At 43.7% G+C, this 27,218-nt stretch overlaps 1 protein-coding gene across 7 annotated transcripts; it reads right to left on the bottom strand.

The window, feature by feature from the left end:
* Positions 1-78: 78 nt before the first annotated feature.
* On the bottom strand, positions 79-27,211 carry LOC146702410 (NACHT, LRR and PYD domains-containing protein 12-like). Of its 7 annotated transcripts, none has more exons than XM_085469072.1 (10): positions 25,564-27,211; positions 24,857-24,973; positions 23,199-23,419; positions 14,762-16,535; positions 13,501-13,674; positions 12,842-13,015; positions 9,684-9,857; positions 5,503-5,679; positions 4,304-4,477; positions 79-518 (listed from the first exon to the last, which is right to left on the bottom strand). In XM_085469072.1, the coding sequence occupies exons 2-10, from the start codon at positions 24,904-24,906 to the stop codon at positions 512-514; spliced, it is 2,925 nt and encodes a 974-aa protein (XP_085325198.1). In that variant the 5' UTR covers positions 24,907-24,973; positions 25,564-27,211; the 3' UTR covers positions 79-511. The 7 variants fall into 7 exon arrangements, with proteins under 7 accessions (XP_085325198.1, XP_085325201.1, XP_085325200.1 ...); XM_085469075.1 differs by having other exon boundaries at positions 14,762-16,532; XM_085469074.1 differs by lacking the exon at positions 25,564-27,211 and adding an exon at positions 25,282-25,554.
* Between the last annotated feature and the right edge of the window lie 7 nt (positions 27,212-27,218).

Raw genomic sequence — 27,218 nt, 5'->3', positions numbered from 1 at the left:
TATATAAATTTAACCAACAATTTAATTATTTCTAATAAAAAAAACAGTGAAACTGCACACAAACATGAAAACGTGACATCAATCTTATAAAAACATTATGTTTATTAATCAGTGATGTTTGAAACCTTTCCTGGTGAGTTTGATCCAGGAGGGTCTGAAGCCAGAGTGAGACAGAGACTGTGCAGAGACTGTAGAAGGACAGAGCAGCAGCAGAGCAGTCCAGATACACTGATGATCCTGTCAGATCCAGAGGGACACACAGGGATGATGCTGGACTCTACATTGTGTCTGACAGTGGAGCTGTTCTCAGAGCAGTTCACTCTGCAGCACTGACAGTCATCTGCACTTCATTCCTCTGTCAGTCACTGCTGGATGAAGCTCTCCTCTCCACCTCCCAGTAACATGGCCCAGTCAGAGCGTCTCTACACACAAGCTGCTGCTGCTTCAACCTCTCTGGATCATCAGGACACAGCTGCTCCTCTCAGCACACACACCGTCCTGTTTACCATCATCACCACCTGCAGAGAGAAGGAGGAAGAGCAGAGGAGATAAACGAGTGTTTCCAGGGATAGGGTTCATACGCTTTTTTCAGGGTCAAATTCAAGCACTTTTTAAGCACTTTCAATGTCCCATTTCAAGCTTTTCCAGCACATTTATCTCAGTCTTGCAGCCCATGTCACCCTTACTTGCGGTCCACATAATGAAAAATTATTGTTCAAAAAATTATTTAATATGAAGGCAATAGGCAGAGTGTTACAGGCACAGCCCTAAAGAATGTAGCCTTGGGCAGTGTAGCCTAGCTGTAAGTAAGCTATCAAGACTCGACTGTACACCGTGTTCCTGTTTTCCTCTGAAACAATAAGTTCTGTTGGAGCAGCCTTTCAACGCCTCTCTCTGTCTCTCGCTAGCAAAGTTGAGCCAGACAACAAAGTAAAGCTAGTTTTCGGCTATGAGCCCGACACGAACCCGACGTATCAGCCAGAGGTCCCTTTACTACGGTTCGGAGCCGCTGACCTGTTTTATATACGCACAAATAGTTTTCTACACGAGATCACTGCAAAAAGTGCAGCCTTACCTAATGTCCACCCACTGTTACTCGTTTATATTAAGATTTAAACATCTCGTTGGTATGACGAGTAACCTTCAGTAATAGTAATAAATCACACAGTAGTAGTACATTCATGTAGCATGGTAATATATTAAGTAATCCAAAGTATTCAGAATACGTTACTCTCATTGAGTAACGTAACAGAATACGTTACAAAATACATTTTGGGGCATGTAATCTGTAATCTGTAATGGAATACATTTTAAAAGTAACCTTCCCAACACTATCAGTGGCTGATAGTGAACCACAGGCCTCAGTGTGAGCTTGAAGATATTTATAATGTTTAAGTAGTTTAACGTGCAGGTGCTGACGATAAACACATTTTTGTTTTTTGGGGGTTTTTTTTCACTCTTTAACACGTTTTCCTGTGTTTTGTGTTTGCTACAGACAATGTTTTTTGTTTTTTTAATTTAATTTAATTTTCAGTTGTTACAGACGGGACAGACATGACTGAGGGATAGGAAAGGGAGAAAGACAGATGAAGGAAAAGAAAAACAGAAGGGAAGAGGGACAGTGAGAGAGGGCACTTAAAAAGAGAAAGAAAAAAATCTCCTGGATCACCCGTTGAGAGAAAGAAGAGAAAACAAGCAAAAACAACAGAGCAACATACTAAACACAACACCATCACGTTAATCTATCTAAGTGTAAACAGCAGTAAATACTAAATATTGAATGTTGTTGTGTAGCAAGCAGGACCAACAGCGCACAATGTGCTTGGAAATAGCAGCCAATAGAGGTGTAGTTTATGTCTATGAACAGTGAACACGCGTGTGCACACCTGTGTGGATCAGCGCGCTTGTATTCAAAAGGTTTCCACATGTAATGATCTGCTAGAGGATGTAGAGAGCCATAGCCCCGTCCCTCAGGGCATGAAGGAGGCATGGAGGAGATCCAGGCCCCAGACATCCAGAGGCCCCAGCGTGCGAGAGCCCAAGGAGGAGCACCGGAGGGGCATCTGTGCCACCCTCATGGGAAGGGCTGAGGATCCCCAGATGAGGCGTCACCCAGTAGCCACGGAGCAGAAGCCAAAGGAGGCTGCAGTGGCGTGCCCGCCGGCTCTGCCGGCAGCCAGCTGTGCCAGAGTGAACCGAGCCGCAGGCCCAGAGGCCGGAGGCCCGAGGGCCCCCATTGCCCCGGAATAGGCCTGACCGAGTAACAGGCACCAGGCCCCGCCAAGTAGTCACCAGGAGTGAGCTGGTACATACCTGAGCGCCCAGCCCCGGACACCAAGAACCACCAATGCACCGACCCCTGAGGGCATCAGTCACTGGCAGGGAGTGTGGTGAGGGGAGATAGGCCTCCACACTTTGGAGAGCCTGGCAGTTCCCAGAGAGGTGGAGTCTAAGACCCGACCTGACATATAAACACAGACAAACAGGCACACACAGACACAAATATGCATTCCCACCCTCATGCACACATATACAAATACTCAGCACTCACCCAACGTAAGGATAGACATACATGGACACTGTACACACAATCACACTCCCCAAACAAACTCTATAGCCCGGGTCCAGGTACCCTCACCCCTGGAGGGGGAAACGGCACCTAGACCCAGGAGATGTTACCCTTTCCCCCGGGGTGGAGGCAAGCAGACCGCCCCAGGCTCTGCAGCAGCAGGGAGGCCCCAATCGGACGGCCAACACCTCCTTCAAGCTCCCCCACCCCGATGGCTAGCAGAGAACAGCGGTGTGTGAAGACCCCAAACCTCCCTCCTCTCGCTCATGTGTAGTGTTGCTGCGTGTTGTTCTAAGGTGCATTTAAAACACGGGAGATCAGATCATTACATGAAGGAACCTTTTAAGAACAAGCGCGTCCATGCTCACAGGTGTACACACGGGTGCTCACACACACAAACTACACCCTTTTTGGCTCCTACCTCAAAGCACACTGTGCGCTGTCGATATTACATGCTGCACAATAATGTTTAACATTTAGTATTTACTGTTATATTCCCATAGATCATCATGATGTTGTTTATTGTATTGCTCTCGTCTTCTTCTGCTTGTTTTCGTTTTTCTTTCTCAACAGGTGATCCAGGTGGTTGATAGATGTATTTTTTGTCTGCTTATTTAGTTGGTTTTTGTTTTTTGCCCTTTATCCCCGTCCCTCTTCCCCGCTGTTTTTTTCTCTCTTTCTTTCTCCCCTTTCTTTTCCCCAGTCAAATCTGTCCCGTATCTTTCCAATAAGGCTGGGATGGTCAATTTGGTAAAGCAAATCCGTTGGGCATCTTTCTTCGCCTTTAGACAATAATTCTGATGCAAAAGAGCCAAACGGGACAGGAAATAAAAACCCCCAAAAAAACCCAGACAGAGGCGCAAGGCAGCCCAGGCGGGGAAATTTTGCTTTTACATTTTGCAACTCATTTTATTTTTCTATCTGATAAGAAAACTATTGAATCAGATAGTTATTTATGGTGAATGAAATACAGTTACACTTTCAAGCACTTTTAAGCACCATATCTGAAATTCAAGCACTTTCAAACCTTGAAAAGACTTGAAAAAACTTCAGTAACCCTACTGCTGTTTAGTTTTCTGTCTTCATTTATGTTGGAAGTGATAGCAGAGCTGTACGTTTGAATTTTTCAGAAATCTCTCAGTCAGAACATGCTATATCATGTTTAGGTGGAAGCTAGCGAGCTAACTTCCTGCTAACTTCTAACTCCGTTAAATTTAATGAATCCTGTTTTCATGGATGCCTGGATGTTAAACTTAATTGTTACACCTGGTAAAGCAGCAACACTGATCATTTTATTAAAGATGAAAGAATTTAGACAGTTTGTAACTCTCAGTGATGCTGCAGTGTTCGATTGGCTTTGGGACCTGAAGCAGACGGAGTTTAGGACCCAGATTCCTCCACGAGGCTCCTGACTACAGTAGCTGTAATGGTCCAACAATCCATCAAGCGGTGCGGCTTCATCTCTTACCAAAGTCGTACTTAAACATTTTTGACAGATTTTTGAGCGCCGTGTAGCACATGAAATCGGTCCGAGGTCAGTAAGCACAACCAGAATTCATACATAAGGCACACTGTTGATTTTTGAGAAAATTTAAGGATTTTAAGTGTGCCTTATAGTGCGGAAAATATAGTACGTCCACAACAAACTTGTTCACACTTCATTACTAGAGAAGTTAACCATGTTTAATACATTACCACTGAAGCAACATTGACTGACTACAACCATTTACTGACCTCAGAGTTTCCAGGCTATAGTGTGAATTCTCTACAAGATCAGACAACCGCTTCACATGTAGATCCTGCAGGTTGTTTCCTCTCAGCTGCAGCTCTCGCAGATGGGTAGGGTTGAATGTCAGAGCTGAGTGCAGATATTCACAGCCAACAGCTGATATAAAACAGTACTCCAATCTGCATAAAGAAAAGATGAGTTTAGAAAAACGCGGAGGAAAAATAAAGCACAAGTTTATTAAATAACTCAACTGAAATCACTTATGTTTATTAGACAAAGTGCTTGAAATCATTCAGTGTTTCATCATCTGTTCAGAGCTGAAGAAGGTTCAGAATGTAGAAGTTTAGAAAATGGAAACTCCAAACAGCTGAAGCCAACAGGAAGCAGCTTCAAACAGGAAACTGTGCAGAGTTTCAGACTATATGTCCTGATGCAGCCAGTTGGATTTTGGAGATTTGAATCTCTGTTCTGTGACTAAGTCCTTGAATCATTTCTTCCAGTTGGTCCAACAAGACAGACTAAGTATTGGACATGTGTTGTGGCTCCATCAGGGGAGCTTCTAAATGTGATGTGATGGCCCCTCTGGGTCTGTCAGGTCACAGGACTGAAGAGAGCTCAAACTGGGCACACAGCTGTTCCAGTCTGGACCAAAGACTCTATACTGGTCTGTGTTTATCTAACCTGTTCAGTTTGCTTCTCATCTTTGCTTATGATCGTGTGGTTTCACTGCTTTTTATTCTCAGATATACTAATGAGTGTCAGAGAAATTAGGATTTGTCTGTTTTCCATGCTCATGGCTGTTTAATTAAGAGTGAATGGTCCACAGTATGGTTATGGCCCAGTGATTTAGCCAAATTAATAAAGAGACACTTTCATAACACTAGAAACTGACTTTAATCTTGACCAGCCCCACCAGAAGCTGTGGGCCAACAGGGACCACTGGTCGCCTGTGGTCAGAAACAGCTGCTATAGTTCAGGCCTAACTCCAAACCAGACGACCCTGTGTCCCTCACCACCTCCTCCTTACTTTCTTTCTGATGTCTTTTAACTTGCATGGTTGCATGGTGCTTTTTTATAATGAATATTTTGTTAGATAATCAGATTTTGCCATAATGGGCCTACTCTACATGAAGGGCTACATCTGCAGTTTAATGCCACCACAATGTTTTTATCATGTACATCCACACACAACATGGCGACTGACCTCAAAGTTTCCAGTCTGCAGTATGGACTCTGCAGAAAACCACACAACTGCTTTACTCCTGAATCCTGCAGCTTGTAATTGTGACACAGGTCCAGATGTTTCAGATGGGAGGGGTTGGACTTCAGAGCTGAGGTCAGATAAACACAGCTGATCTGTGACAAACTGCAGATGCTCAGCCTAAATAACAAATAAAAGATATGTGTGTTGGATTTTTTACTTGAAATCATTCAGTGTTTATAATCCAAACAGCTTATATGTGTTTGTGTGTGCGCATGTTTGTTTCAACCACAGGCCTTTATGTTTCAAGGTTAAAAGAACAGTTAGAAAGAATTTCATATATGTAAATATTAGGGGTGCAACGATACACAAAATTCACGGTTCGGTTCGATACTTTGGTGTCACGGTTCAATATTTTTTCGATACAAAAAAAAATGTTGATGCCTTTTTAATTTGTCATTTATTAAATTTTTGCGGCACATCCCGCACCACATCTCTGTGCGTTCATCATTTGTTTGCACTGCAACTACTTTTCCGAGAATACGCGCTTCTTTTGTGGTTCGGACTCCTGACATTTCTTTGGAGGTGGAGGAACATCACAGTAATTGCTTAAAGGAGCGTCTTCGACATCTTTAAGAGTTCTAAACAAATGTCTGTCCTCCTGAAAATCTTATGTACGCAAACACGCGTTGCAATTTCTTATCTTGTGCGCGTTTTTTATTTTGACAGCGAATGCGCACCTGCGGACCACTTATGTGCAGCCCTGGTTATTTAGCTCGTCATATCGCAGCCACAGAAATTCTTTTGTCCATGAAACCATAAAGCTGCACTTTCTTTTTGCCTTATAGTCTGATTTGTCATAACTTTTCCGTTTTGTGGTAAGCTTTTCTTTGGCTGTCACTTCTTCACCCTGACCTGTCTTATTTGGCTCAGCAGAACTGAAATGCTTTTACACACGCACTCACATAAGCTCAGCGATTCTCTGCACGATCAACCTCTCACATGTTTAAGCTGCGGGAGATTTCACTTGTCATGTTTGCATAGTAAGCTAACGATTGATAAGACGATGTCAGAGGAATTGGTGCACAAATTATCATCACTCACAGATCAGTGCTGTCGCTCTCTATACACAGTTCGCACGATTGCAAAGTGAAAGCAAAAAAACAAGCGCAAATTCAAACGCGATTTCAATATGTCACATATTGACAGTGGCTCACCGATGCCAATGACATAATTACCCAGCTACATTTCTGAAAGAATGCAAAAGCATTGACATATATTTTTCCTACAATAGCCCGACGGGCAGGGCAGAGATAGATTTTGGTAGCCCGACTGGAAAAATCGCTAGCCCCGGGACGTTGGGCTAGCGATATTGCGAGCCCTGTATCTGATTGAGGAATCACTCATCTTTGGAAAAGAGAGTTTATTACAGAGAAATGGCTCTTTCCAAAATAAAAGCTATACTATCCGCTTCTTCTGGGCTATATTCTCAGCAGCATAAGGAGAATCATGTGCTAACAGCTGTCTAAATGACTCGGCTAAAGTTAGTAGCATGCTTGTTGTTTTTGTCGTTGCACTAGGATGATGTCGGTGTAAATGTGCAGTCATATTCGTTGTGTTCCCACTAGTGCTGTCAGCGTTAATCTCGTTGAAATGACGTTAACGCCACAACACGGCAAATCTCCGTTAACGAGCTACCGCCGATCGCCCCATGCATGGGGCTAGACGGCTAACACGTTAACGAGCTAACTGCGCTAACACACTAGTTCACACCAATGTAATTAAGCATTGCATGGCACATCCAACATACTGTTTTACTTTAGTCCATGACTCGCTTACCTTCAGGGTCATACGTCACATGAAAACCAAAATAATTCCAAACGCCAGATCTGAATGAGGGTGGGGGAGGTCCATGTTGCAAGGAGAGCTTAACTTCTGTCTCGCTAGCTTGCCCTGCGCTCAGTGAATCTGCGTTCGACTACTCCGCCTAGGCTGCACTGTCGAGTGCAGATCCACTGAGCGCTCAACACAGACAGCATCGTCAGAAGGAAAGTTGATAAAATAAATTAAAAATTTTGTATTGTTCGATACATATGCGTACCGAACCGAAAGCACTGTATCGAACGGTTCAATATCGATACGAATATCGTTGCACCCCTAGTAAATATGTATATGCTGCCCTCTGGTTTCACAGCATCAGGACCAGAACAGCAAAATCAGAGAAACCCAGAACGGCCCAGCTGCTCCAGCCTTGACTATATGGTCACTTCCTGTGTCTGTAACATCTTTGACCTTCCACTCTTCCAGCCAATTAAAAACAAAGCTGACCGTTCCTTAGTCCTTCTGCTCTCATTTTCTGAGGCTCTTCTTCACTCTTCAGGAGCCGTCTACCAGAGCTGTTGCCCATGAAATGAATGTTCATTTCTCTGTCATGAGCCATCTCCAAAGGCGTACCTCCACATCCAGCATGTTCACCTCTAGGATCATCTGAGACCAGCTGCAGCAACAATCGGTGTGTGGCATCAGCGGTTTGCTGACGTCACTGTTGTGGATCGAGTTGCCCATGGTGGCGGTGCAGTTCTGGTATGGCCAGGCGTATGTTATGGACAACGAACACAGGTGCATTTTATTGCTCGCATTTTAAATGCACAGCGATACCGTGACAAGATCCCGAGGCCCATTGTTGTGCCATTCATCCACAACTGTCATGTTGCCGGATGATAATGCACAGCCCCATATTGCAAGGATCTCTACACAATATCAGAATCAGAATCGTGTTTATTGGCCAAGTATATGTGCAGACACATACAGGGAATTTGGTTCCGGTAGATGGTGGCTCTCAAGCACAGCAATGTAAATCTCACACACACACGCACACACACACACACACACACACACACACACACACACACACACACACACACACACACACACACAAGTGTCTATATATACACATTACACATACATACACAAAGCTGTGTAAACCAACTATAAATAACGAATCTAAACTTATATACATAAAATACAGAAATGAATGAGGTGGAATGAATACTACAAAATGTACATAAGGTGCAGTTGCAGTCTGGCAGTGTGACAGGTCAACTGTTAAGAAGGGAGATGGCGAGGGGAAAGAAACTGTTCCTGTGTCGGGTGGTCCTGGTCTGCAGGCTTCTGTACCGTCTGCCAGAGGGCAGCAGATCAAAAAGTCTGTGTGCAGGGTGTGAGGGGTCTGTGATGAGTTTCCCTGCCTGGTTCCTGGTTCTTGAGAGGTACAGATCCTGGATGGAGGGCAGGGGGGCGCCGATGATCTTCTCTGCTGCCCGTACAGTCCGCTGCAGTCTGCTCCTGTCCTGTTTAGTGGCTGCTCCATACCAGACTGTGATGGAGGAGCACAGGACAGGCTCAATGACCGCAGTGTAGAACTGGATCAGCAGCTCCTGTGGAAGACTGTACTTCCCCAGTTGTCTCAGGAAGTACATCCTCTGCTGGGTCTTTTTGAGGATGGAGTTGATGTTGGTCTCCCACTTCAGGTCCTGGGAGATGGTTGTACCCATGGTTGTACCCATATTTGGAAGTATCGAATATGTTTGGGATGCTCTGGATCCGGGGTATATGACAGCATGTTCCAGTTCCTGCCAATATTCTGCAAAATCACTCAGCTATTGAAGAGGAGTGGACCAATGTTCCACAGCCCACAATCAACAACCTGATCAACTCTATGCAATAGTTTTACACTGTGTGAGGCAAATGGTGGCCACACCAGATACTGACTGAACCAAAACCAGAAGAGTGCACAATGAAGATCCTGATTGTAGATCAGTATAATACTGCGATCGCCGATCGTGGCTCAAGAGTTGGCAGTTCGTCTTGTAACCGGAAGGTTGCCGGTTTGAGCCCCGACTTGGACAGTCTCAGTCGTTGTGTCCTTGGGCAAGACACTTCACCTACTGCCTACTGGTGATGGCCAGAGGGGCCGATGGCAGCCTCGCTTCTGTCAGTCTGTCCCAGGGCAGCTGTGGCTACAACTATAGCTGCCTCCACCAGTGTGTGAATGAATAGTGGAATTGTAAAGCGCTTTGAGGGTCTCGAAAAGTGCTATATAAATGCAATCCATTATTATTTTATTATTAATATCAGCCTAATGTCTGCAGCCTCTTTAACATAACTAAAACATAGCGTCTGACCTCAGTGTTTCCAGTCTACAGCGGGGACTCTCCAGGAAACCACACAGCTGCTTCACTCCTAAATCCTGCAGGTTGTTTCCCCTCAGGACCAGATGTTTCACATGGGAGGGGTTGGACTTCATAGCTGAGGCCAGATAATAACAGCTGACCTGTGACAAACTGCACCACTCCAGTCTGTATAAAGAGGAAAAGAAAAAAGCTTATTCGACAGTTTCTGGTTTAAATCATTGAGGGTTTCACTGTTTTTCAGATTATATGATGCAATGTGTCCAACAGTGAGACTCTAATTAATGTAATTTATTATGAACCAGACACATATAGCCTAAGCCTAATAGTGGCTAGAAAAAGACAACACAGAGGTTCTGGTGATGGCAGCACAATAACAAGCCCTAAGCAAAGATGCCAAGGAGACAATCTTCAGGACAGACGTGATGCTCAGAAGTCTGTCATCTCGTGGCCTACTACAATAAAGAACCTGTTGGACATTATGGACAATGCTGGGCATCATCTGCATATGGCCATAAACAACCAGAGGAGTCTGTTCAGTGACAGGTTGCTTCTCCCCAAGTCAACGACCAACAGACTTAAAAACTCCTTTGTCCCACACGCCATCAAACTGTTTAACTCCTCTCTGGAGGGGAGAGGGAGGGGAAACAGGGGGACAAAGGAGGGGGGAACAACTAATGTGTAGTGCCTTTGTCACTGTGCAATATGTTTTACATATTTATATATATATTTTCTCTCTCTCTCTCTCTCTCTTTTAACATTCAACGGTGTAATAGACTCACAAAAGTTGAAATGTGCAATTCCCTGGTATTCTTATTCCTGTTTATTCTATTTATCCCTATTGTATAATCTGTATTTATATATTTGTGTATGTGTATATGGTATATTTGGCCCAGTTTGCATTCTCTCTGGTTACCTCAGCTTCCCAGCTGAGTTGACTGGTAACTCTAAATTGTTCATAGTTATGAATTTGAGTGTGAACGGTTAAATGTGTTTCCCTGTGACAGACTGGTGATCTGTCCAGGGTGTGCCCCGCCTCTCGCCCTATGGTAGCTGGGATAGGCTCCAGCCCCCCGTGCGAGCCTGACAAGGATAAGTGGAAGAGAATGGATGGATGGATCTATAATTGAGCCATTTGTATATATTAGAGCTATTTCTTATATCTTTCTAAAGTCTGTAATATATTATATTGTTTAATTCAGTTCAGTCTGTTACTGTTATTGCCCTAGAGCAGGGGTCTCAAACTCAAATGAGCCGCAGGCCACTTCTGGCACTGTCATCTCATTGGAGGGCCACTTTAGTGTTCAAGTAGTACAAAAAACAAACAAGAAAACACCCACTAATATTTCCTAAAATGTAGTGTTTTGTTTGTTTTATTTAATTCCAAATACTGTGTAACAAGACAAAATTTCAAACATGAACGCAATTTTTTTTCTCACTCTTAACTGCAATGAAAATGCAATGAAATGTATTTGACGAGCAGAAGACAGTCACTCAGCGGTATAGTACAGTAGTTTCATTGAACTACCAAATAAACAGCTCTTTCTGGCCAGACACGTGGCAGCACTTCTGCTACAATTTTGTTTGTATTTAACAAAATAAAAATGCAGGCATAAGCGTACACATTAGTTTTCGACGGCAAGTGAAAATTGTTTTCTTTACAAATAAATCTCTCACTGAACTAACACAGCCCTCAACATGTTTGCACTCCCTTGTTACCTTGGCCAGGTCCGTGGCTCCGAACCGTGGTAAGGAGACCTCTGGCTAATACTTCGGGTTCTGTGTCGGGCTCGTAGCCGGGAACTAGCTTTACTGTCTGGGTCAACTTTGCTAGCGAGAGACAGAGAGAGGCGTTGAAAGGCTGCTCCAGCAGAACTTGATTGTTTCGGAGGAAAACACGAACACGGTGTACAGTCGAGTCTTAACAGCTTACTTACAACTGGGCTGGTCAGGCACTGCTTCCATCTCCCGTTTCTGCTCGGTAGCACCTCGTACTTTTCGACTTTCCATTTTTCTCCCTCCCTCACACACACACAGCGGGAGGGGCGGTCCCACATGTTCTCCCTGCAGCACGGACTACACCGCCCACGAGGCTACAGTCTTAAAGGGCCATGCTTGTAACACACTGCCGTCGTATTAAATCATTTTTTGAAAAAAATTCTTCTTCACATCTATATGCCGGCCGCAAGCAGAGGTGACGTGGGCCGCAAATGGCCCGTTTGTTTGAGACCCCTGCCCTAGAGTGACTGTAACTATATAATTTCCTTAGAGATTAATAAAGTTATCTAATTCTTATACAGGAGCTCAACAATGGACTATATGCTGTCTCTATTCCTGTTCACCTTGTACTCCTCAGTACACCTCTGGGTCATTCAGTCTACATACTCAATCTGATGATTCTGAGCAAGTTTAATCTACACCAAATAGACTAAAGTATTTTTGTACCTACACATTATACATACAGGAGTGTTATCTGTTATCAGAGGCAGCTGACAGGTACCATCAGGCCAGGCAGAGTGCAGCTTTGGCAGCGGCTGATGCCAAAACTCAGGTGTACTAGGAGTTTGGTGAGACCTTGGAACAAGTCTTTTGATCGGTTCTTTTAAAGTACATTGGTTATTGAGTCTGGCTTCGGGCACCGGAAGTCTACGACCACAGCTACATTTGGTGGACTCTGTGGAATCCTTTAAAACTTTTCTATTTTAACAAGCCTTCTGTTGAGCAATTTTGTTGTTGTTGTTATTTATTTATTTATTTTTTATTTACATTGTATTGTCTGTTTTGGTACTTTACGTTCTGTTTATTTTAACCTTGCACAGAGCTTTGTGACTACCTGTGTATGAAAAGCACTTAATAAATAAACTTTACTTACTTATAAAATATTTTGTAAGAGAAAAAACCCCAAAGACTTTGCAGGGAGAGACACACTGACACTGGCAGGACATCTATGCTGTTCATTAAATGTCAATAAGTTCTTGAGAGTTAAAATGAACTTTTGGGTGTTTTGACTGGTGTGTGATTAATGTTAATTGCTTCTTACCCAGTAAACTGGTAATGACTTACTACTACAGTAAGATAAAATTCTGTTAAATCCATAGAACTGAAAATTTAAGTTCTCTGGATTTGGATATCATAAAAACGTGGCGTCTAACCTCAGAGTCTGCAGTCCCCCGTGTGGATCCTCCAGAAAACCACATAGCCGCTCCAATCCTGAATCTTGCATCATGTTAAGACTCAAGTCCAGATGTTTCAGATGGGAGGGGTTGGACTTCAAAGCAGAGGCCAGATAATCACAGCTGATATCTGACAAACTGCATTTCTCCAATCTGAATAAAAATGTAAAAGGTATCAGCTTAACAAATTGACTTCCTGTTTGAAGTCATTCAGTATTCATAATGTGTTCACAGCAGAAAATTGAGAATATAAAAGCTGATACTGAATGAACATGTTGCTTCTCCAGCAATAATAGAAATAGTGAGCTTCAATATTTAGTTTCATTTTTTATGATTTCTGAACGACAATTAGTTTAAATGGCTGAGTGGAGTAAAATTTGAAAAACAAAGCGGAATGTTTTAAATGTTTAATTGAGTGAGATCAAAATCCTCATAATAGCCTGTCACTTCTATTTGGAGCCAAAAGGAAAAACTGTTGTTCAGTCATTTGGCAAGAGACCACATTTCTGAAAGCACTCAAACTTCTTCACATTTGTCTTCAGACACATCCTGAACATTTAGGAACTAAAGAAAGTTTCAAACATGAATCAAAGATCTGAAATATAGAAAAAAACAACAGCTGCAGTCAGTGAACTCACCTCAGAGTCTCCAGTCGACAGTTTGGACTCTCCAGTCCAGCACACAGAAGCTTCACGCCTGAACCTTGCAGCTTGTTTCCACTCATGTCCAGCTCTGTCAAATGGGAGGGGTTGGACTTCAGAGCTGAGACCACAACTTCATAGTGAGTCTCTGAGAGTCCACACTGAGCCAGTCTGTGATTATAGAAAATATACAATCTGTGTTATAAAGACAGACCGAGTGTACATTAATGCAAAAAAGCTCAAGTGTGTGTGGAGGAGCAGCAAGGACAGTTTCTGTTGTTGAGGTCATCTGGAGCAGTTTTGGAGTAGCAGAGGCTATTTCTGTTGGTGTAGGCAGTTTGTGTTTGTGGGGCGACCGTGGCTCAGGGGCTTGGGAAGCGTATCTGTAACCGGAAGGTCGCCGGTTCGATCCCTGGGCTCTCTGTCCTGGTCGTTGTGTCCTTGGGCAAGAGACTTTACCCTACCGCCTACTGATGTTGGCCAGAGGGGCCGATGGCGCGATATGGCAGCCTCGCTTCTGTCAGTCTGCCCCAGGGCAGCTGTAGCTACAACTGTAGCTGCCTCCACCAGTGTGTGAATGCGAGAGTGAATGAATAGTGGCATTGTAAAGCGCTTTGGGTGCCTTGAAAAGCGCTATATAAATCCAATCTATTATTATTATTCCAGTGATTCATGGAGATTGAACCACTCACTATGTCACTAATTATGAGCCTGAGACAGAATAAGGTAACTGCTCTCCACCTCTATACTAAGACAGTGGCTGACAGAGAAAGACACAGCAAGTCTCCCACATCCAGATGAAAACAAAATCTTTACCAGCCAGTGAATGTTACATTTAAATACATTCACAACAACACATGATTGAGCCTTCTAATAAATATAAAACAAAATAAATTGATTTCAGCTAGATTTAAAGTGACTTTAAATGGCTGCATTTTCCTGTCATATTATTTAAATGTTATCCAACAATTACAGAAATCTATGTATTTTTTGTATTTAATCACCAAAAAACTGAGCCACCACCATCATCTACATCATCCACCCAGATGTTCTAAGGATCCAATGACAATAACCCCCTAAGTATGAGTGGCCTCATACTCCTTTTACCGTGTGAAAAACTGCTGAGCTTTGCTTTCACCAAAGGAAAGCTGAATGTAAAACTAAAACAAAAGAAAATGATTTTGTACTGTCTACGTATTAAAAACAAATCTACCAGTCTACACTGATTTATGGTGTAAATGATCACATCTGGACTCACCGAGCCTTTCTGCAGTTCCTCACAGCTGGAATCAGTCTGTGTCGTCCTTGGTCTGATGTGTTGTATTTCTGCAGGTCCAACTCATCCAGAACCTCTTTTGACATCTGCAGCATGTGGGCCAGAGCTGAGCAGTGGATCTCAAAGAGTCTCTCTGATCTGTTTTTTGACTTCAAAAATTCTTGGATATCCTGATGTATTGAGAGGTTATTCATTTCTATCAGACAGTAAAAAATGTTGATGCTTCTGTCAGGAGAGATTTTATCACTGTTCATCATCTTCAGGTTGTTGATGACTCTCTGGATGGTTCCTGGGTTTTTCTCTGTCTGACCCAGCAGACCTCCTAAGAGTCTCTGGTTGGATTCCAGACAGAGGCCATGAAGGAAGCGGACAAACAGGTCCAGGTGGCCGGTTTTACTTCTCAGTGATTCTCTCATGGTTTCTGAAAGGAGCTCAATAAGTGATGGGATATTATGCCAGATATCCAGAAAGTCCCTCAGCACCTTTGTCTTCCTGCTGGTGAAACAGTGGAACATGTAGACTGCAGCCAGAAACTCCTGAATGCTCAGATGAACAAAGCAGTAGACTGGTTTCTGGAAGATCACACACTCTCTTTTGAAGATCTCTGTACAAACTCCTGAGTACACCGAGGCCTCCGTGACATCAAGACCACACTGCTCCAGGTCTTCTTGGTAGAACATGATGTTTCCTTTCTCCAGATGTTCAAACGCCAGCCTCCCCAGCTTCAGAAGAACTTCCCTGTCAGCCTCCGTCAGCTCCTGTGGACTCGTCTCATGTCCCTCGTGGTACTTGTTCTTCTTCCTCTTTGTCTGAACCAGCAGGAAGCGTGAGTACATGTCAGTCAGGGTCTTGGGCAGCTCTCCTCTCTGCTCTGTAGTCAACATGTGCTCCAGAACTGTAGCAGTGATCCAGCAGAAGACTGGGATACTACACATGATGTGGAGGCTCCTGGATGTCTTCATGTGGGAGATGATTCTGCTGGACAGCTCTTCATCACTGAATTTCCTCCTGAAGTACTCCTCCTTCTGGGCGTCAGTGAAGCCTCGTACTTCTGTTAGCCTGTCAACACATGTAGGAGGGATCTGATTGGCTGCTGCGGGTCGGGAAGTTATCCAGACGAGAGCCGAGGGAAGCAGATTCCCCTGGATGAGGTTTGTCAGCAGCTGGCTGACTGATGACTTCTGTGTGACATCAGACAGCAGCTTCCTGTTGGTGAAATCCAATGAAAGTCTGCTTTCATCCAGGCCGTCAAAGATGAACAAAAGCTGAGAGACAGCCAGCTTCTCTGCTGAGACCTTCTGTAATGTTGGATGGAAAACATGGAGCAGCTCCAGAAGACTGTACTGCTCATCTCTGATCAGGTTCAGCTCCCTGAATGAAAGCAGAACCACCACACTGACATGTTGGTTCTCCAAGCCCTCTGCCCAGTCCAGAGTGAACTTCTGCACTGAGAAGGTTTTTCCAACACCAGCCACGCCGTTGGTCAGAACCACTCTGATGGGTGTCTGTTGGTCAGGTAAGGCTTTAAAGATGTCCTGGCACCTGATTGGAGCGTCATGGAGGGCGTCCATCTTGGAAGCTGTCTCCAGCTGCCTCACCTCATGTTGGGTATGAACCTCTTCACTCTGTCCCTCTGTGATGTAGAGCTCAGTGTAGATGGTGTTGATGAGGGTTCTACTTCCTGTTTCATCACGCACACATCTCCTCCTCAGACTGATCTTATGTTCATCTAAAACCTCCTGCAGACCAACATCTGCTGAAAAACAAAAAAAATAATGACACTAAAAAGGCGAGACCTGTGCCTAAACATATATTGAGTGTGCATGGGGAATTCCTTCTAGAGACACCGGTCCGTGAGATCTTCAACTCCCACTCTAGCAGAGTTTTGACAGCATTCCTGTCGGGGGAAATGAGTTCAAATAGAGTATGTTCAGCACCTCCATTGCCGAAACCACTGCCCAGAGCTGTGAGCACATGGTGGTTGGTGCCTGATGTGGTGGTAACCCCCAAACCAGATGTCCTATTGGGCTCGGTTAGCCTGTGAGACTTCTGAGGCAGCTGACAGGTACCAACAGGCCAAGCGGAATGCAGCAATTGCAAACCACTCGACCAGCTCTTTACCCTTTCAAGCACACTTGAAGGTGCATGTGAGTTTTCCCAACCAGTGTATATGTATTTTATGGAAAGCATTTGACTGTTTCCCCTTGAGTATTTTTTGAAGGGTGTTTTTAAAGGACTTGAAGGACGAGTTCCCCAAGTGGAGAATTCTTGTTCACCAGTAAGTGGAGAGGGAGATTGATGCTGCGGGTGTATTGATCGCCTGTACCAGCCTGTCTTGGTGAAGAGAGAGCTGAGTGTAAAACAAAGCTCTATTTACCAGTTGAGCTACGTTCCTACCCTCACCTATGGTCGTCAGCAGTGAACTCAAGAACTACTTTGCTGATACAAGTGGCAGAAATTAGTTTTCTCAGAAGGGTGGCAGGCTTCTCCCTTACTGATAGGGTGAGGAGTTCAACCATCTGGGAGAAGCTCAGAGTAGAGCCGCTGCTCCTCCATATCAAAAGGAGCCAGTCGAGGTGGTTCGGACATCTGACAAGGATCCCTCCTGGGTGAGTTGTCCTGGCCATGTTCCACTGGGAGGAGGCCCCGGGTCAGACCCAGGACATACTGGAGAGATTATATCTCTTGCCGATATAGGAATACCTCGGTGTTCCCCCAGACAAGCTGGGGGAGGCGGATGCATCTTTCAAAAATTATGGATTTGATCAACTGGTCCCTCAACGAAGGGAGGGAGAGAGCCCAATTGTCCCGAAGAGACATTTGCTGCTGGATACTCGATGGTTAGTTGCGTCGTGTGCCTGGCGACACTCTCGAAGGAAGACATTGAATGACAACTACCTATTCTGAACCATGATAACAGAGTTCTGGCTGATCGGTGCTGGCTCAGACCTGGGTTATCAAAGAACAAAGGAAGCGACTACAGCTGTTCCAACCCCCACAAGGCCTGCCGACATGACTGATGATGGGCCAGCTGTGAGTACTCACGCCTCTTCAACAGGAAATTGACAGACCTGGTGACCAGTGATGGACATTAGATCCGCTTTAAAATTGGATGCAGGTTGTTTACACTAACCCAAACAACCACCACTTTCATTAATGCGGCTACCCCTCGGGCACCAGCCAGAAGGCCCGAAGGCTGGAACAACAATTCTCCCAGTTAACGGGACTGTGGTTTGACTCTCTGACCATGCCCCAACTGTCATAGCTGTCATCTACCGCCCCCCAAAATTTAATTCTGTTTTTATAAGTGACTTTGCTGATCTGCTGGCCAACCTAGCTACTGTTTCCCCTAATATAATATTGCTGGGTGACTTCAACGTCCATGTGGATAACTGCGATCATCCTCTTACCAAAGACCTTTTATCCTGCTTTGATAGCTTCAGCCTTAAACAATACAAAAACTTCCCTACCCACACTAAGGGCCATACTTTGGACCTAGTCTGTTGTTCTGGACTTACCCCCTCCAACTGCACAGCTGACGAGCTGCCAATCTCTGATCATCTACTTCTCTCCTTTAATGTTCACATGACTTTCTCCATAATTAACAATCCTCATATTATTTCTTTCCACAATATCAAGAATATAAATCTCGATATCATTTCTTCTGCTCTCTAGCTGCTTGTCTCTTAACAATTCAAGATGATCTAGTATTTAATTATAATCATAGCCTCAGTAGTATTTTGAATTCTCTTGCTCCACAAAAAAACAGAACTGTACTCTTTTCCCGCTCTGCACCCTGGTACACCCCCGAACTCCGATTATTGAAAGCTAAAGGCCGACGGCTTGAACGTCTTTACAAGAAAACTGGCCTTACTATTCATAAGGATATGTTTAATAATCATGTTCTGTTTTATCAGGAATGTATCAGTCAAACCAAATCTGCCTATTATTCTACCACTATCTGTTCATGTGAGGACTCCACCAAGACCCTATTCTCATTATTCAGCTCCTTTAACAGGCCACCTGATTCTCTGCCCGCTCATCTCTACTCATCTAACTTCTGCGACTCTCTAATGCTATTCTTCACTAAAAAAATTCATAATTCATACGGGCGATCGTGGCTCAAGAGTTGGGAGTTCGCCTTGTAATCGGAAGGTTGCCGGTTCGAGCCCCGGCTTGGACAGTCTCGGTTGTTGTGTCCTTGGGCAAGACACTTCACCCATTGCCTACTGGTGGTGGTCAGAGGGCCCGGTGGCGCCAGTGTCCGGCAGCCTCGCCTCTGTCAGTGCGCCCCAGGGTGGCTGTGGCTACAATGTAGCTGCCATCACCAGTGTGTGAATGTGTGCGTGAATGGGTGGATGACTGGATATGTAAAGCGCTTTGGGGTCCTTAGGGACTAGTAAAGCGCTATATAAATACAGGCCATTTACCATTTACCATAAAATACACGTAGACTTGGTCCCTAATGCTCCTCTGTCTTAACTCCACCCCTTCTCACTTCCTCTGTTTTTCAACTTCCGTCTTTAACTGATATCGCTGATCTCATCCACAAATCAAAGCCTTGTACCTGCCAGCTTGATCCTATCCCCACTGTCCTTGTCAAAGCCTGTCTACCCCCTCTCCTTCCCCTCATATCTGCTATTATTCACTCTTCACTCACCACTGGAACTGTTCCTGCTTCTTTCAAAGTTGCCGCCATCACCCCAATCCTGAAAAAAACAGGTCTAGATCCCAACAACTTTAACAATTTCCGTCCTATCTCCAATCTACCATTCCTCTCAAAAATTCTTGAAAAAATAGTTGCTTCACAAGTCCATCTACACCTCACTGATAATAACCTTTACAAACAGTTCCAGTCTGGTTTCCGTCCTCTGCATAGCACCGAAACTTCTCTTATAAAAATACAAACGATCTTCTCATGGCAGCTGATTCTGGTCTCCTCTCCATCCTTATTCTCCTTGATCTGAGTGCAGCCTTTGACACCATCTCTCATTCCATTCTCCTTAGCAGATTAGCTTCTATTGGTCTCTCTCACACTCCATTAGCCTTGTTTAAATCATACCCGTCTGACCGCACTCAGTTCATTCAATTAAAATCCTTCACTTCTCAGCCTTCTCCTCTATCTACTGGGGTGCCCCAGGGATCTGTCCTCGGGCCCCTCCTTTTCATCATCTACCTTCTTCCACTCGGACACATTTTTCGTAAATGTAACATTCAGTTCCACTGCTATGCCGATGACACCCAGCTTTACCTCTCTACCAAACCCGATTCTACTCTTCCTCCACCCTCCCTCACCCTCTGCTTAGCAGAACTCAATTCCTGGTTCTCCTCCAACTTCCTTAAACTCAACAGCAATAAATCAGAACTTCTCCTGGTCGGCACTAAACGATTGCTATCCAGAATTAACGATTTTCCTCTCACTATCAATAATTCGCTGGTCCCTATCTCTCCCTCTGTGAAAAGCTTGGGTGTCATTCTTGATAGCACATTATCCTTTAATTCACATATCAATAATGTAACACGTGCAGCATATTTTCAACTCCGTAACATCAATCGCCTCCGCCCTTTCCTCACTCCTCATGTCACTGCCATTCTTGTCCATAATCTTGTTATCTCTCGAATTGATTACTGTAACTCACTATTACAGGGAGTGCAGAATTATTAGGCAAGTTGTATTTTTGAGGAATAATTTTATTATTGAACAACAACCATGTTCTCAATGAACCCAAAAAACTCATTAATATCAAAGCTGAATGTTCTTGGAAGTAACATCTCCACATTCACAAATATACATTTCTGACATTCAAAAACAAAACAAAAACAAATCAGCGACCAATATAGCCACCTTTCTTTGCAAGGACACTCAAAAGCCTGCCATCCATGGATTCTGTCAGTGTTTTGATCTGTTCACCATCAACATTGCGTGCAGCAGCAACCACAGCCTCCCAGACACTGTTCAGAGAGGTGTACTGTTTTCCCTCCTTGTAAATCTCACATTTGATGATGGACCACAGGTTCTCAATGGGGTTCAGATCAGGTGAACAAGGAGGCCATGTCATTAGTTTTTCTTCTTTTATACCCTTTCTTGCAGCCACGCTGTGGAGTACTTGGACGCGTGTGATGGAGCATTGTCCTGCATGAAAATCATGTTTTTCTTGAAGGATGCAGACTTCTTCCTGTACCACTGCTTGAAGAAGGTGTCTTCCAGAAACTGGCAGTAGGACTGGGAGTTGAGCTTGACTCCATCCTCAACCTGAAAAGGCCCCACAAGCTCATCTTTGATGATACCAGCCCAAACCAGTACTCCACCTCCACCTTGCTGGCGTCTGAGTGGGACTGGAGCTCTCTGCCCTTTACCAATCCAGCCACGGGCCCATCCATCTGGCCCATCAAGACTCACTCTCATTTCATCAGTCCATAAAACCTTAGAAAAACCATCCATCCATCCATCCATCCATTCGCTTCCGCTTATCCTTTTCAGGGTCGCGGGGGGCGCTGGAGCCTATCCCAGCTGTCATAGGGCGAAAGGCGGGGTACACCCTGGACAGGTCGCCAGTCTGTCGCAGGGCTAACACATAGGGACAGACAACCATTCACACTCACATTCTCTCGCACATTCACACCTAGTGACAATTTGGATTAATCAATTAACCTATCCCCACAAGCTGCATGTCTTTGAACGGTGGGAGGAAGCCGGAGTACCCGGAGAGAACCCACGCAAACACGGGGAGAACATGCAAACTCCACACAGAAAGACCCCGGCCTGATGGTGGAATTGAACTCAGGACCTTCTTGCTGTGCGGCAACAGTACTAACCACCGTGCCACCGTGCTGCCTTAGAAAAACCAGTCTTGAGATATTTCTTGGCCCAGTCTTGACGTTTCAGCTTGTGTGTCTTGTTCAGTGGTGGTCGTCTTTCAGCCTTTCTTACCTTGGCCATGTCTCTGAGTATTGCACACCTTGTGCTTTTGGGCACTCCAGTGATGTTGCAGCTCTGAAATATGGCCAAACTGGTGGCAAGTGGCATCTTGGCAGCTGCACGCTTGACTTTTCTCAGTTCATGGGCAGTTATTTTGCGCCTTGGTTTTTCCACATGCTTCTTGCGACCGTGTTGACTATTTTGAATGAAACGATTGTTCGATGATCACGCTTCAGAAGCTTTGCAATTTTGAGACTGCTGCATCCCTCTGCAAGATATCTCACTATTTTTGACTTTTCTGAGCCTGTCAAGTCCTTCTTTTGACCCATTTTGCCAAAGGAAAGGACGTTGCCTAATAATTATGCACACCTGATATAGGGTGTTGATGTCATTAGACCACACCTTTCGAGCCTATACAGCTTGGAGTAAGACAACATGCATGAAGAGGATGATGTGGACAAAATACTCATTTGCCTAATAATTCTGCACTCCCTGTATTTGGCCTTACACAAAAATCCATTAACAAGCTCCAACGTGTCCAGAACTCTGCTGCTCGTAATATTACTAGGACTTCCTCTACCCACCACATCTCCCCGATCCTGAAGCAGCTTCACTGGCTATTATTATTATTATTATTATTATTATTATTATTATTATTATTATTATTATTATCATTACTATATCCTTCAAGGCCACCTGCGTCGGCTGGAGGACTGTTGACTTTTGCCTTACTAGGTGAAAGGACACTGTTTCAAGTTGAACACAGGTCAAGAAACAGCTCTTGAAGCTCAAATCCTTTTTTTTGTGTCCTTCCAAGAGCAGCTGTCCCCGTAGCTATTTATTGACATGACAGTTACAATACACATCACAGCACAAGCACCTCCCACCGTAAAACCCCCCAATGGTTCTAAGACAAGGCACTATGTGTGTGTATGTGTAAGCATGTATGCATGTGCAAGAATGTGTGTGTGTGTGTGTGTGTGTGTATGCAGGTGAGAATGTGTGTGTGTGTGTGTGTGTGTATGCAGGTGAGAATGTGTGTGTGTGTGTGTGTGTGTGTGTGTGTGTGTGTGTGTATGCAGGTGAGAATGTGTGTATGTGTGTGTGTGTCTCTGTATGCATGACTTCCTGCTTACCAAAAGGATCATAAAAGCAGGAAGCAACATCACAAGAAACAGATCTTCCAGATACAATAAAACCTCTGCCAGCACAGAGAGGCTGGAGAGGTGGTCAGGATCAAAGGAATGGCTTTGATCATATAGATTGAACTCAGACTTACAAATTTAAGACCCACAATGACAACATTTAACAATTAGACATAATAGATTGATTGATTGATTGATTGATTGATTGATTGATTGATTGATTGATTCATTCATTGGCCATCCCTGCTTAGTGTGACCCGGCCCCAGAGGGATGGATTTATGAATAGAAAGAAAACACAACCAGAAGTCCAGTTTTCAGAAATGAGTCCATCAGCAGACAGATGTTCAGTCTTACTTTGTACACAGCTGCTCTGACTGGCTGTCTGCAGTCCAGCTCTGGTTCTGGATCTTTCTCCACACTGGGGACAGGACCAGTCTCCTGATGAAGCAGACTGGTCCCAGTATGAGGAGATGCACTGTCTGCAGAACCAGTGTCCACAGCTGGTAGAGACTGGATCCTTCAGGACATCCTGACACAAAGCACAGCAGGACAGCTGCTCCTTCATCTTCTTCTCTCTGTAAACACATTTCATCATCAATAAAACTTTTGCTGCCTGTTAGTGAAAGAAGATCCAGATCTGATGACACTTTGCAGAATCTGTGATGGTCACAGAGTCGGTAAAAGTGAAGTTACTTCCTGTGGTGATGCTAGCTTTTATTTTATAACACTAATGAACTGCTTTTCCTGTCTGCCTGGTCTATTAATCAGTGGTCTGCCTGCAGTTTCATATGAAATGCAGAGAGACTTCACAGTAAAAGCCTTTCTCAGAGACAGCTGCTTATGTCGTTCACTGTTTTATAGCCACCTTGCGCAGCTTAGCTTGGCATAGTCTAAGGAGCTTGGCTAGAAAAGCGTCTGGACTTCTTTAAGTTGCTTGAAGACATTTCACCTCTCATCTGAGAAACTTAAGAAACTTCTCGGATGAGAGGTGAAACGTCTTCAAGCAACTTAAAGAAGTCCAGATGCTTTTCTTTCCAAGCTCCTTAGTCTACAATGACCTGGATGACAGAGAACCTTCACTGACATTTAGCTTGGCATAGTTCAGTTTGAACTGAGCTCTAAAATGTGTGGTAGAGATTTACATACAGAGCTTTAGCTCTCATGCTGACACACGTTTCCTGCTCCTACTTGATATGTTGACTGCTGTTTTAAACCTTACTGTCACTTATTTAGAAACAATTTCAAGATATAAAGTCCAGTGAGAAAGCATTTCCCCCTTTCTGATTCCTTATTGGTCACACATGTCTCGGGTCACCAAATAAATTTACAAACCTATCTGGTCCTGTGTGAAACGATCTGCAATCCAGCATTTACAAGAACTGCCAATGAGTCTTTCAGATCACTGTGGAGAGATGTGGTCCACATTAACAGCCTGTTTAAGGTCACACCACAACATCAATCCCAGTTAAGCCCCGTTTCTTGAGATCGTGGCATGATGTGCCTCTTTTTGAGGTTTTGTAGCTTAGTTTACTTTGTCAAACAGGTTTCATTTCAGTAATTTTTTGATTCAGCAGATTGTAAAATAAACTGTTTCTCCCTCGTTCACACAGAGCCAGGTAGATTTGGACAGGTTCCCACGTAATAAATAAAAATTATTATAAAACTTTTCTTTTAATTCATGTTAATCGTGTCAAATGCAAAAAAGTAAATGTAAGATTATAAAAAAAGATGGAGAGGAAGAAAATCAGGGCAAGGACAAAAACTTTTTCGCAGCACTGCATAACTGTGGTTAAAAGTTCACATAGACTCATAAGCATGAAGATGTACAGACGTCTGTAATGATTTATATACTGGAGTTTCTCTGATCCACACAGGGTCACAGGTGTGCACACAGCCCAGGAGCCCCTGACTGTACGAAAACTAAATTATAATTGTAGTTGTTTTTCAGTGTTCAGTTGCAAATACATTTAATTAAGATAACAAACAAACATAGATCAGTTCGATTCTCTTACCCAGGACTGAGGTCTGCAGACTCTCCTCTGCCCTCCTCTTCCTCCATCATCTTCTTCTGAGAGGTCCACCACAAACACACAGCTGCTGTGAAGCTTCCTCCTCACTCAAACTACCGACTTAATAACAACAGATAGTATTTTATGACAATTATAGATCCTTTATAAAATATCTACGGTAGATGATCTCAAACTTTTGTTTACAAGTGATACAGTTTGCTGGTTCCAGCACCTTCAGTTAATAAATAATGAAATGTGATGGCAGTTTAAATCAAAATATTTGGAGGAACAAGTGACAGAGATCTATAAAGATCACGAGACAAGGAAGCAATGCCTGGAGGTACCAGGAAATCATTAATATAAATTTTACTGATCATTTCTACTCCTTCAGTAAATGATCTAAACCTGATGACAGCCAGAACTCTGACTTTGAGCTCAGCACAGCTGTTGGTCAGATCGTCCTGATGTTTCCGGAAAGAATCATCCTGGTTCCTCATGAACTTTGACCCATTTCCACTCTCATACTAACACTCGTCACATCATCCAGCACTTCCTGCTTTAAATCAGCCCAACCAGTTTAAACACGTCCCTGTCAGGATCCACAGCAGCTGAACACATGAAACACGAATTCACTGCCTTCAGACTGAATCATGCCACCATGCTGAGCACAGATGTGGTCAAAACATGCAGGTACAGGTGTTTACACTCACCCTGTCGCAGCTCTGTCTCCAAACAGACCCTGAACTCTGTTACTTCCTGTTTTCATGTATCTCAGTCATGTTTGCTCCTCCCCTCTCATTTACAGGAAGTCTCTCCCTCTCTTTGCTTGAACAGGAAGGATTTCAGTGTTTTTGGTCAGCCTATCAATGCTTTACTTAATCTTTCAGTTTAAATGTGGTAAATAAAATAAAGCTTTTGTTCAGACTCACAGGAAACGGGAATCCAGCTGAGCAGGACGTCCTGCAGGGTTACCTGTGTGCCTTCAGAGGCTCAGTCAGAGACTTCTGGGAAACAGTTTGTTAACCAAACCCTTGTTCCAGAGCGCAGGCTCAGTGACACTCGCTGAATTTGTTCCTGTGAGATGAGGGACAGTCCTGTCCACACTTCCCAGTGTAAATGACTCTGTGAAGGTAACCTGCTGGCTGACGGCAAACTCCGCCCTTCACTGCACCTAAACAACCTGACACTCACTTTCATTTCCTCATTCCTCAGCCTGTCAGCCTTCTCTGCACTCACGACTGCAGCAGTGATTAAAACATCTGTGTGAACTTGTTATTCTTATTAATGTGAATATTTGTTATTAAGTCAAGACACACACACAGAGCCAAGCCCATTTTAATTAAAATTATTATCTTATGGGATTTTAAACAGAGGCTTAGCCAAAGTACATACACATTTATTTGATTACAACTAGGGTCGGGTATCAGCACCGATTTCTATAATCGATTTGATTCAATTCAATTTTGACTCAGACAGAAATATTATAATTCTGATCATTTATCACTACATTTTTAAAATATATTACACATAGATATAAAATATGGATATTTTATATCTATGTATAAAAACAAAGCCGAGGCTTTATCGGAGGACAAAACAGAAAACCATGAAGCAGATTTTCCTGTTCTGGCTTTTTATAGAAGATATCCCTAAAATGATTCGAACAAAAAACTGAAAACCACGAATCAACATCTGAACATGACCTGTTGCTGCTGAAGTGAAGCAGAGCAAAGTTGCAGAGGGTTGATTAGAGACAAAGCTGAGAGTTTGTAATTTGGCATAAATTAAAAAAATATATAAATTTCTTTGGTATCGAACAGCAGAAATGAGACTTTGTTTTAGGTCATTTAAAAATAAACAAACAAACAAAAACAGAGGCCAACAGCACTGAACACAACAGTAGACTGGTGCGTAATAACCAAGAGAATAATGCAGAAAACAGAGATTTGAGATGGGAAACTGTTCTTGAAGTACACTGAGAGAGAGAGAGATGTGCAGGAAGTGTGATTTTATTGTGGTGGAAGAAAAACAGCCAAAGTCAGAGGGAATCCATGACGATGTTTATGTGAAGCTTAGTTTGGATCTTCTTTTGTTGCTGGTTCAGTCAAATTTGGTTGGAGTGACGAAACCTGCAGCTTCAGAATCTGTGAGCTGTCGGCTGTATGCGCCGTTGGGTGAACGATTCACGCTTTGTGTTTACGTCTTCGTGTGGATTCTGTTTGTTTGCTCTCATTTACAGTTTTAGCTGTTTGGTGGTTGTTAAATGGTTTGTGAGCGTTAAACTGAGATTCTGGCATTTCTGGTAAAATACATTTATATTTAAATATTAATCTAGGATTTAATGAATCGATATTGTGTTATTCAA

Source organism: Copadichromis virginalis, linkage group LG9, assembly GCF_057382275.1.
Source record: "Copadichromis virginalis isolate Kocher_CV1m ecotype Utaka linkage group LG9, C_Virginalis_male_GT1.1, whole genome shotgun sequence".
NCBI classification, from domain to species: domain Eukaryota; kingdom Metazoa; phylum Chordata; class Actinopteri; order Cichliformes; family Cichlidae; genus Copadichromis; species Copadichromis virginalis.
This window is presented reverse-complemented; position numbering and strand designations above follow the sequence as displayed.